The sequence below is a fragment of the Lonchura striata genome, chromosome 2 (assembly GCF_050655825.1).
Source record: "Lonchura striata isolate lonStrDom1 chromosome 2, ASM5065582v1, whole genome shotgun sequence".
Lineage (NCBI taxonomy): Eukaryota > Metazoa > Chordata > Aves > Passeriformes > Estrildidae > Lonchura > Lonchura striata.
The window spans coordinates 6,809,422-6,821,843 of record NC_140704.1 but is presented as its reverse complement, the minus strand read 5'-3'; the positions used below and the strand labels follow the sequence as shown (position 1 = coordinate 6,821,843).

General features: G+C 36.6%; 1 protein-coding gene across 13 annotated transcripts in view; it reads left to right on the top strand.

Annotated features, from left to right (window-relative positions):
- KMT2C (lysine methyltransferase 2C) overlaps positions 1-12,422 on the top strand; it is a 189,667-nt gene that overhangs the window by 107,563 nt on the left and 69,682 nt on the right. For 11 of the 13 annotated variants that reach the window (XM_085572931.1, XM_085572930.1, XM_085572925.1 and 8 more), the window contains 3 exons: positions 983-1,096; positions 2,698-3,413; positions 10,530-10,649. In XM_085572931.1, the coding sequence (XP_085429057.1) occupies positions 983-1,096; positions 2,698-3,413; positions 10,530-10,649 (950 nt within the window). The remainder of the gene's footprint in view (positions 1-982; positions 1,097-2,697; positions 3,414-10,529; positions 10,650-12,422) is intronic. The other 2 variants (XM_085572926.1, XM_085572927.1) reach the window with 2 other exon arrangements.

The following is a 12,422-nucleotide window of genomic DNA, read 5'->3' as shown; positions in this document are numbered from 1 at the left end:
CATCTCATGTGCTAGGAGTAATCTGGAGCTATTACATCAGTAGAATCATGCAGGATTTTATACCCAGGAGAACACATCTGTACTTTAAAATCAGATTTGGAGCCAATCTAAATGATCATTTTCTTGAAGTTAAAATATCGCTTTAAAGTTGACAGAGTCTGAGAGCAGCTTTTAGGGTGCTAAAAGTAGTATCATCTAATAGTTGTGGGCTTTTTGAACTTAAAAAAGTCTTTCTTGATGCAGGAAGCTATGTCTGTTTCCCTTTCCTTTGTGCTAACATCCATGGAGGATCAGTTCTCTTCAAGTTAATGCTTGTTATATACTTTGTTTTCCATACTTCATATTAATGAATTTCCTTAACTGAAAAAGTTTTCACACAAGGTGGGGGGTGGGAGGGGGGAATTTCCTGTTTCTGTGCCCTGTAATGATCCTGTCAGCTAAAAAAACACTCAGTTGTGCCTTTTTCCATGCAAAGATAAAGATATCCTAGTTCTAAAGTGGCAAAATTCAGTTTTCATGTTGTCGAACACATAAGGTGAAAATCAGTGTTCCCAGTGCTGATGGTAGATGGAACTTCATATCTGTGCCATAATCCACTGTATTTGTATACAAATTTGAAGCTTTCATGCTGCCAGTTCTATTGAATTTTACAGACTTGGAATTTAAGAAAATTCTATCTTGTATTGCTCAGGCTGTGCAGAAGTCTGTGACTGGGTGCATATTTTCACTATTAGGTGTATGTAATTGCCTTACAGACATCTGAAAGCTTCAGAGTTAAGGTTAATGAGTAAAATGTTCTTAATTTTTAAGGAGTACTGTGTAGTCTCCTTAACCTTCTCACTGACCTGACTTGTCCTAAATCCTGTCATCATTAAATATCAGTGTCTCTTGAGCCAAAAGGTCAAATAGTGACAGGAGTTGCTGATGCCAAAGTAGTAGAATAAACACAGCAATTTTAATAACTGTTTTGCTTCTCCTTAAGCTTGTACAAATGAAATGGAAATGGAAAGTGGTGGAGAGGCTATGGCATTTCAGGAACAACCCATTACAGGTGATGGCCCTGATCAGGAATCAGCTGTTGGGTGTGTTACAGAAGGTAAGAAAGAGTTTTGCAGTCTGAGAAAATACCAATTCAGAACCCTTCAGAACCAGAACCTTCTTCCAGTCAGTAAATTTTTAGTGCTTTATAAATGCAAGGGGAAAAGGCACCCAAAAAGCAGGAGACATATTGTAACAGTACTATCTGAGCTCTCAAGCAAGAGTAATAACTTCTTTGCTTGATAAGTGTTTTACTGAAGGTGAAGAGTGTCTTCAGAATATTTGTGTTGCTTTACTTTTGTATGTTTGTTTTACTTTCTTGTTAGGAATGCCTTTTTCCAAGCTGGAAAAATAGTTGAATGCTTTGTATGCTGGAAGTTTGTGATAAAACCCAATGACTTGTTACTGTGCAAATACGGTCACTCACACTTTTTCTTATGTGTTTTATGGTTGTAACTCCACAGGCACTTGGTTAAGGATTTTCTGGGTGTTTGTTTTGTTCTGGTTTGTTTTTGGTTTTTTTTTTTTTCCCTTTGTGAGTAAAAGATGATCTTTGACAGGGTTGCAGCAGCTGATCATTTCTGTTTTGGAAGAAACTGCATCTTACCAAATGCACAGGGAGGAGCAGCTAAAGAAGGGTCAGAATCTCTAGGTGTGTTAGTGACCAATATCAAGGGTAAAGAACTTGGCAGTGTGTCCCATTCAGTCCCAGATGATGATGGAAGATGGTTGCTATTAGGGGAGACGAGAAACTTGTGTTTAAATACAAAGTAAAAAAAAAACTCCCAACTTTTCAGATTAGCTGTGATCACTCAGTTGTGCCTCACAGCCTGTGGTAAAAGGGCCATGATTTAAACTGCAAAGAAATATTCAGAATAAAATGCTGTCTACGATCTTAGTGGTTGAGGAAGTTACAGCAGTGTGAGTTAAGAAGAGTCCAAGTGTAATAGAAAGTAAGTAGCCTCTAAGAGAATCAGGGCCCATCAAAGGAAGGTGTGAGAAGCCAAATTCAGAGCAAAGAGTGTGTTTCTTTACAGCGTGGAACAAAAACTCTGGAACTCCTTGATGAAGAAAGTTATGGATAAAAGGTGCTTGATTTGGTTCAAGGGAGGGCTAGATAAATCTTTTTGAAAGAAATTCATAATATATTGCTAAATTAAGTTAAACCAGCAGCAGCTGTTTCTATTTCATTTGATTTCCTAAAGTCTGAAAGACTTTTAGGAGGAAAATATTTTTATTTGTAGTTCTCCTTTTCTTCTTGGTTTTTGGAAATGTTGTGACAGTAGCTTAAAATACATTAATTTATGGTAGCATGCATCTTCAACACACAGAAATTAAAAAGAAGAAATTATTTTTGGCTGCCTACCTGGAAATGTGTGTTCAGTTCTTCAAAAATTAATCTTGGACCTATTTTCTTTTAATTGACTCTGCTGTGTTTTTAGGGAAGAAAAATAATGAACTAAAAATATAGACTACTGTAAAAATAGGTAAAAAGAAAGATATTAATGAAGGATATTTTAAGCTGCATATTAAATTCACTGATGTAAAGTGATACATGTTGGCCTGCATGATGTGTACCAAGTATACTTGTTGACCAGAACACCAGAAGATTTTTTCTTTTTCACAGTGAGCCTTTAATGTGGTTGTACTTAATTACAGGCATATCACCAGGAGAAAACACCAAACAACTGGAAGCAGAAATCTCTGTTGAAATCAATTTAGCTGAAATGGAAATGTCTCCTAAAAAGACACCAGCATCTGGTGACAGTCAGACTGAGAAAATGATGGAAGTGGTAGAAGGTGTTCAAGCTGTAGCACAGCAGGAGTTGGACAAACAAGCTGAAGAGACACAGCTGCCTCAGGGTGGTGTGGAAGTATCAGAAGTGTCCACAGCAGACTCTCGGTCTCTGTCTTCAGTACCTGAGACCATGACTGTGACACCAGAAATTCTGGAGACTGAAAGAAAAGGAGATATTTCTGTCCCTGTTGAACAACAACTGGAAATAATAAAAAAGGAAGAAACCCGTGAGAAATCAGAAGCACCAGCTCTTCTAGAAGTAGAAATTACTGCTTCAAATGGAGGTGTTGCAAATAGTTCACCAGTCAGAGACAAACCCATAAAACCACCAGCTGAGACTTGCCCCTCACTTCCCCCATCACTTAATCTAAACAAGACAAACGTGTCTTCCTCACCAGATGTTTCTCTAGACTTGCATTCTGCACGAGATGTGCAGCACAGTCAGCCCCCAGTGCTGCCTCCAGCTGCTGGGAGTGCTCTCCCAACCACCTACATATCAGTCACTCCAAAAATCGGCATGGGAAAACCGGCCATCACCAAACGCAAGTTTTCCCCTGGAAGACCCAGATCCAGACAGGTAAGCACATGCACTATTCCATTATGTGTTTATTAAACTGCAGTATAACTCATCAAATCCACCTGTTTCTTTGATTCTCCTAAGTGTGTAGTTTATTTCTTCAAGGAATTAATGGTCTGGTAAATAAGAAAGAAGTCAGCCATCATAAAGCTTCTCTGGTGAGAATTGAAGTTTCTTTCGGCTCATGGTTAAAGTAGACTAGAAGAAAATTTGTTGTGTTTTTCATCTGCTACAAATGCAGATAGACATAATGCCGTGCTATTTAAATTACCTTTTAATATTTTTCAGATATGCATTTATTTTGGCTGGTACTCTCAAAGTGTGTTAAAGCTTCTTAAACTGACTTTAGAGAAGAACCTTCTACAACTCTGTGTCTGTTATTCTGCCAGATATTTTCTTGATCGATGTTTCTAGTGGTGTGGTAAACAATTTTGTGGGTTTGTTACATTAGGAAATAGCATGCAAGAACTGTCTTGTACAAATTGTTGTGGTTTGACTAGGATTAAATTTGATAAGTGAAAAGAATCCTCAAGTCTGTCACTTTCTGCAGTGTCTTTCTCTCTATTACTGATGTGTTCCAGGGAAAACGGTTTATCAGTACAGGGTATTCATTTCTTGTTGGTGAAATTCTATACAAAAAGTGTGTCAGTGTGACAAGTTAGTGTTTCATCTTCTCATCACAATTTATTTTTAGTCTTTGGGACTTCCAGATTGATGATTTCGTGCTTTTCTGGACTTAGTGTTAACAAAGCTTTTTTTATATATTGCACAATTCTTTCAGTTTTTACGTGTCACCTAAGGGTTCAAAATTTTTGCTTCCTAAGGTATGAGAGTGTTCTGGAAAGTTTTTCTGCTGTTTCCACTGAGTTTAGGAAATCTGTGTTTGTTGTACTGCAGTTAGGTTTTCCTGGGTCACTGTACAGCCAGGTGTATATATCATATTTGCAGAAATATGTTAATGCCTTAAATAAATTTCTTTTTAGTACTCTTAAGTTCTTACTTTGGGCTTTTGATGAAGGACTGAAAGCTGTTGAATGTGTTCTGTAGACTATGAAAAGAAGAAATTTTTAAATGTCCAGTTACAGGCAGGTGGGGTTTTTTTGAGCAAGATGTATTTGGACAAATCCATGATGTGGAAGGCATTTATTTAAATCACTTTGGATTGCAGACAGAAATAGGTTTAGGTTTATTTTGTGGGGGTTTTAAATTATTCTTTCTGCTGAAAACATTCAGTTTTTTAAAAGAGTGTGTACTTTTCCAAATGGAGAGCTGTTCATAGGAGCAGAAGCAGAATCACAGAATGGGTCAAGATTGGAAGGGATCACAATGGGCCATCTGGTCCAACCTCCCTGCTCAGGCAGGGTCATCCCAGAGCACATGGCACAGGATTGCATCCAGACAGTTTGGTTTCCTGTTACATGGGGATTCTGTGGGACAGGTTGGAAGGCAGTTTTTCACTAGGAATAAAACCAGAAAAATAAGATCTGTTGTTTCTCTGTGTCAGACACTTCAAAATGGATGCTTTCGCCAATTTTGGCTTTTGGAAAGCGTCATACAGGGCAGGTGCTGGCAGCTGAGAAAAGGGCTCCTTGGTGATGTTCCATCATATTTTCCATGCCATTGGAACTCCACAGATCAAGAAGAGACATAAGCCTATTTTAAAACATTTTAACCTAACACACTCTTTCAGTTCTTGTTCACCTGGAGGTGATCACATTGATCTAAAAGCAAGTAAAAAATGGGGAAAAGAATACTGGAGGAAAAGGTGCTTTTATAAAGTTACAGGTAGCTGTTTGGAGTAAACTAGGTCATGTGTGATTCTTTTCTGGGTGACACTGAAGAGCAATTGTCTTCTCAAAAGCAGGTTAATTTTATGAGTTTGGGGTCTGCTTCTTTCTGTTTATAAAATAGCAGTTTCTGCTGTTGTGTGGCTTTTTGTCAGGTGTGAGGTTATGCCATACAAATGTTACCTGGCAGCTGCTGGAGTTCTTGGCTGCCTGTCATAGAGAGGAGGGCAGAAAGTTACACAAATTGAGTGGGTTTTATTGATTAAAGAGATTTTGGCTCCTGTGCCTGGTGAAGTTAACATTGGGTTCACCCCTGCTCCTGTTGTGGAAAGGAATTTCCATTGCAGGACTTGTTCCTTGTCCAGGACTGCTCAGGTTTGAAATAGCTCCTTCATGGAGTCTGATCACTTTGTGAAGCCCAAAGAGAAGCCAACATAATTTCACAAATGGTAATATTCTGCACTTTCTTCTAGAAGTTTGAAAGCTTCTAATATGCAATTTGCTTTGTTGGAATGTCCTTTTCCTCTTTTAAAAATGCAATAATATATCTATTGCAATGGGTTTATAGAACTTCCTATAAAGAAGAATAAGAAAAAAAAATCTCTGGATTCTGGGTATATTTTTCATCAATTTTATAAGATACATGCTTCACTGGAGTTAGGGGAATCCATGCAGAAGGACAGTTTCTGATTTGGATTTGTCCTCATTAAATTAATGTCTTGTGCTGGATGGTAGGACAAATTATCAGCCCTTTCTTTACAATCTGTTAATACAATTGCTAAAAAAATATATTTGAATAATTATTCAGGTTTGCCACTGAATACAAAGTTATGCATAATCTGAAGTGATTTGCTGTGTTAGATATTAGTAGTTTGCTTTAATGATGTGTCTGCAACACCACATTAGGAAAGGACTAAAACCTATCTCAAAAATTAAGACAATATTCTGCTTAAAAAGACTTAATGATGTCAGCATCCCTCTGCCTCCTGCCATTTTTGCAGGCATCCCGACTTTGCTTAGAAACAACAGGAGAAAATCCAGCTTCTAACCCAAAGTGTATAAATCAAAGTGTGGGTACAGTTAGGAGCTGTACGAATTGGCTTTGGCTGGTGCAAGCTTACTCCACTTGAGGAACGTGTCATCTCCTAACAGTAAGGTGCCCTGCTGACAATGTTTTTTAGGACATGTTTTTTATCCATACCCTCAGCTACAGGAAAGCTGCATTCTGCCCCATGAGAGGACCTTCTGCCTGCCAGGCTCTGCATCCCACTGGGTTTTGTTCCATGGATTGTCTGCTCCTCGTGTTCCACTACTCCACAGTGCATCCAAATTAATTTCTACATGTATATGAAATTTAAGTGTTCATAGATCACAAGATACTTAACTCTGAGCTGCCAGCATGGCCAGGTTTTTACAGTGCTGTCCTTACAGTTGTGTCTGTCCAGTTTTTTCTCTATGGAATATGGACATGCTTCACTCTTGCCTGTAAATTGCAAATTTATTTTAGGGGCAACACCTCTCTTTAGTAATCTTCAATTTTCTTCTGAAGGAGGAGTCTTAGTAGAAATGATCATGTAAGTTTATTAATGACTAATCTGACACAGATCAAGTTTGAAATGAATCTTCTCAAGGAAAAAGACTATTTTCTATGGAAGTCTATGTTCAATGGTGTTGTATTTATGCTGTATATCCAAGTTGAACAGATTTGAAATAGTTATTTTTGCTATGGCACTGTGTACTGGAAAGCATAAGATTAAGTCAGTAAATGGAAGACATTACAAATTTTGGCACTGAAACATTGGTAGGTGAAGAGTTGAGAGCATTCTGTAGAATAATTCTGAATAAAAACCAATAAACTTCTGCTGGTTTTGTAAATTCCATAAATATTATTTTAGTATTACTCCAGAGTGTGTTTCTTGAGAAATACCTTGTTCAGAGGTATTTAATTTTCATCATGAAGATGTCAGTGATCGCTGTTCCACAACACACTGAGTATCTGTTAGTGTTTTAAGAGATTTTTTTTTTTAATGAGATTAAAAAAGGCAGAGCACTGTGATGGGTTTGGAGGTGAGCTGTCTTGGATGGTATGGGTTCTTTTGCTCTCTTCACTTATATGGTATCACTAAGTTTGTTGTTGTAAAAGGTAGATGTGCAAAAAAAGATGTAAAAAGAGTCTTTTTCAAGGATCTGTTGTTGTTACAGTTTTTACACTTGGTGCTTGGTTGTTTTTTTCAGTTTTTTTAATGAGAAGAGCTGTATTTTCAAGTGATTAAAGTTTGTTCACAACCCTAAAATTACATTAAATATTAAATTGCAAATCCAGCTTTGTACATTTGCAATTGCAGTAGGATTCATAGAGCATTAAGCAGCTAAACACAGTCAGTGGTAATTTAGTGAGATCTCCTGACCCTTGCTGACACTGGGTTTCCTTTTGTTATAATTTACTTGCAGCTGTGTTGTTCAATTTTGAGGACTCAAGAATATGATGGAGAATTAGAACTTCCTGTTTCTGTCACAGTACATAATTATTGCTGGGGTTCTGATGTAAATGAACTGAATAGAACTTTCTCTTCAGTGTTGTGTAGTAATAGGCATTAATTAAAAGCCAAAAATATAATTAATGCATCTCTTTGATGTAATTCATTTGTTCGTGGCATTGTGGAAATGTGTGTTTTTAATTAAGTTTATCTGACCAAGAATTCAAATTTTTCTGATATACAATAAAACTTGGATTAAATTTCCAATTTAATTCATAACAATATGGTTTATGAATCATATACAAATTATTTTGTTTTGCAGGACTGATTTCATATTCAGATTTAATGTTCTTTTAGCTTTTTAATCTTTTGAATATATTTAATCACTAGAAAAGTTATCTTCTTAAAAGGAGAATAGTTTTATACCTTCAGACTAAGAGTAGGTAATTTTAGTTGTTGAGTATTTTCAGCATGTTTAAGATCTTGAATTTTGGCAACTTGAGTATGTTGCTTCCTTTACATATTGATGCCAAGATTTTTTCTTTGATAAATGGATTTTCTTTGTGTTTCTGTACAGATTTTCTTTGGGTTGCCTCTTCATAAGAACAGTTAACTACCATGCATTATGAATTTCACAAGTAATGAGGAAACAAATTAAAATTCAATGAAAGTTTGAATTTTACCTGCTAAAATTGACTGTTACTTGGTATTAAAACTAGGGTTGGAATAGTTAAGGCAAATCTCTTGTGTCACAGACCTGCTGATGTAGTTGTCTACCAGTGTATCAAATTTCCTTTTTTCCCCCCCTCCATTTCTGACATGATGTCCCTGTTGTGTCAGGAATGTTCTGTCCTTGTGCCCTGGGTGTGAACAGGGACTTGTCCATCTCCAGGTGTGAAGGTGAGAAGGTTTTTTACCCAGCACTATTCCCCTGTTACAGGCTGATAGATCTCTTGATCTTCTGAGTTGTCTGCACGATGACCACCTATCTGCAGTCAAGGAAAAAACTGGATAGCAAAACTTTCAATCCAGGGTGTTCATTCCAGCCACAGTGACTGGAACCCTTGAGCAGCTGCTGTCAGGAGCTGTTCTTCTGGAGTGGGTTTTTTGGCAGAGGGGAGGCTTTGATGGCCTTCCCAAGCACACAGGTGCTCTGGGCACTAAGCAGTTTGTAGGTTGTGTGTCCAATTAGCACCTTGTGTGGGCAGAATTGTCAAATTGTTATTTTTAATATTATATATTTATATTTTTATATTATATATTATTTTTTTATATTTAAGTGTTACATTGTCCTTTTCCTGTGCAGAGCTAAACTCCTAGAAAGCAGATTTATGCTGAATACCACTGTGTCCACACTGTGGGTTGTACCAAGTGTTGGAGTTTTTACCCTGAGACTTTTATCCATAATTAGGCTTTTAGGTCACTGACAAGCTTTCTCTTTTGAGTGTCAGATCACTTGAGGGATATCCCTGTTTTCTGTAAGTGCACCTGTTAGTAAGACACCTCTTTACAGTTCAAGATGAATGTATATTTTGATGGAGTTGTTGATTCCAAAGAAACTTATTTCACACACATTCTTGATGGAGAAATTGCATTTCAGAAAGGGGAAAAAAATAACAAAACCCAACACATTTTGCAGAGCCATTTCATTTTCCTTGATGCTTATTATTATTGTACATCCCAGTATTCAAAGGTGTAAATGTGTTTGGGCTTGCCCTTGTGAGCAGTTGTGAATAGTTGGGATTGTTTGTATGCATGAGGTTATTCCATATCAGCCCTGGGATTATGCTGTTGAATGGCATTCTGGGGAAGATAAACCTGCACTTTTCATCAGTTGTACTTGTGATCCTGGTATTCAATATTTTTTACTCTCACAAATTTAGAATTAGGAAAATGTACTGTCCTTTCTTAATCTAATGTGTAAATTGGCAGTGAAGTTATTTATGATGTCTGTCTCCCACAGAGACAGACATCATAAATCTCTGTGCTTGAGAAAGGCTTCCACAGATTTTACTTTCTGTGAGGAGCCTCAGTACTTTTTGTCTTGGTTGTCTTAGCATTTTCTTCTCATTTTGCTTTATTTCTACTGACAGTTGTACAATATCTCACCATGATGGAACAACATAAATAGGGATAATAATTAGTTAAAAGAGCTTGTAGGTACACCATTTGGATGTATATTATTACATGTACATAATAACATGTTAAAACGTGATACCACAGCATAACATGAAAACACTGGGGTGAAAAAAAAATCAGTGGTAGAGTTTTATAATGGTTTATTTGTAGCAGAATTGCAGGAATGAGCTACTTTGTTGATTACCATGGCTATTTTCCTTTTCTTTTGTCTAATGGTTTATTCATATTCCTTTTGTTTGCTGTGCTTCTCAGATTAGTTGTTGCTGTGATTGGGGGTAGTTTAGCTTCAAAAGTCAACTGAGGCCATCAGTTCTTTCAAAATGTGATTTGGAGTATAAAAGGAGATGTTACCACCTCCAACTACTGTCTTCTTCACTGATGCAATAAAATTTAGGCCTGTAATTTGTTGTTGTTATGATTACTTGCTTTAGATTTGTATTAATCTTTGTTTATAAAACTCATTTTCTTGTACTTAACCATCAGTTGGAAGTAAATACTGATTTTAGGGCATGTTTCAGTGAGAACCTAAAACTTTCCCACTTTCTACTCACTCAGTGAACTAATTGACTACTTAAGTTAATGTAGAAATGCCTATGCCTGCATGTGCTTTGCTTTTCAGATTTATTTTTGGTTGCTTGCTTTTTGCTTTTATGCTTTTTTTTTTTTACGTTGCAAAGTTTTATACATCTATTTTCTCACCTACCATATCCTAGGGGGCTTGGAGTACCAATAATACAGTCAGCCCACCTTCCTGGTCCCCAGATATTTCAGAAGGTCGGGACATTTTTAAATCCAGACAGCTTCCTGGCAGTGCCATTTGGAGCATCAAAGTGGTAAATAACTTGAATTTATTTTCATGTATCCATTGCTATCTTTCTGCTGTAGAGATTAGTGATGAAATTCTGTCTCTCACACCTTAATTAATCTTCCTTTTTGTTACTGTTCAAGATCTCTAAAAATTATTGAAGCTCTGGAGGTTTCAGGTTAAAAGATGTGAGCTTTCCAGAGCATACACTATGATGGCATTGCCTTGATTTTCAGTGGCAAAGAATACTTTGTATTACCCAAATTTTGTGTGTGTTGAGTACATCACTTTTTGTGGTTGGCTTTACGCAGCTGTCAAAATAAATTACCTGAGAAGGAAAATGTTTTTAAGACTGGCAGTAAGGTAAGCCAGGCATGGAAAGGAGCAGAGATCTGAAGGATGGCTTGGATTTGTTGCTGTGGAGAAATCTTGCAGAGTGGATTCAAAGTGACATTGTTTTTAGCTGATGGGGGAATAAACAAAAACTTTCCTACCTGATTACATGGATCAAAATTGTATCCACAGTGACATTTACTATTAAAAACACCTGAAGTAACTAAAGTAGAATTATTTGGTTTAAGTAAAGGCAAAGAAAAGCTAAATTATGAAACTGGCAAATAGTTGTAGCTTCCCAATGATTTAAGTTCATCTCACTTTAACTCTCATGCTAATTTTATTTTGATTTGACATCAGCTTAGCTTTTGCTGCTTTAAGCATTAATTTTCAGCTTAATATTCAGCATTAACATTGGTATAAGTATGTGCTTATTCCTGTTACTAGTTGTGTGAAAATAACAGTACTGACTCCTGTTCTGAAGCAGAAAATAAGAAACTTGTCAGAAGAGTTTCCAAAATTGATGATTGTATGTCCTATGTGTGTATATGTATTAGCTCCATAGATATCTAAGGACATTTTTTGTTTCACCTCAGCCTCCAGCAGCATCCTTCCTTTCACTCCTCAAATATCATTGTGTTACATTAACTTGGTGTGTGAGTCAATTTAATTTCTTTTTCCTTTATTAGATGGATGTTAATAAAATCTTAGCATTGGCCATTTTTTCCTTTAATTATGACCATAAAGTTCAATGTCTTCTTTAAAGCAGGAGCTGGAATATTTGAGAAATACTGGAGTGAATATTGATCCCACAATGCTTCTCCCCATCCAAGGGACTCCTGTCTCCATCAGTAAAGGCCCTTCATGTCTCTTGGTGACACAGTCCCCACTGAGCTTTGTTGCTTCCATCAATGTTGTTTTACAGAGCAAATGTTTTGCCTTGGTATTCAAAGTATTTTGCAGCAAGCGTTTGGATACCTCATACTCTGTACTCCATACTTGGGCTGTATTGGGAGCTGAGATTATTGACAAATATGAAGTGCAATAAATAATCTCAGTGCTTATTCTGTTGTAGGAAAGGTGTTTATTTGAGTATGTGCCATAATTATCAGATTATTACACAGATTAGAGGCTTTGAGACACATTGTAAAGATGTCTGATATATCAGCCAGAATTTGTGGATGTGAATATGTTCTTTTTCTCTCTGGAAATGATTAAAGAGGATGAAGAATCCTCTTGTGCTTAGTTCATTTTGAAATTTTGAAAAAAGAAAAAAAAAAACAAAAAAGAAGAAACCCTAAATTTCAAATTTAAGTAACTCTATGAATTACAGGTAATTACTAGTAAAAACATACTTACTCTCCCAAGGATAATTGTAATTGAACACACTGAATACTCCAAAGCACAACACTGCAACTCTGCTTCTGCATCTTAAATAAGAAGGGAGAAAAGAAGCTGTCTGTAAATC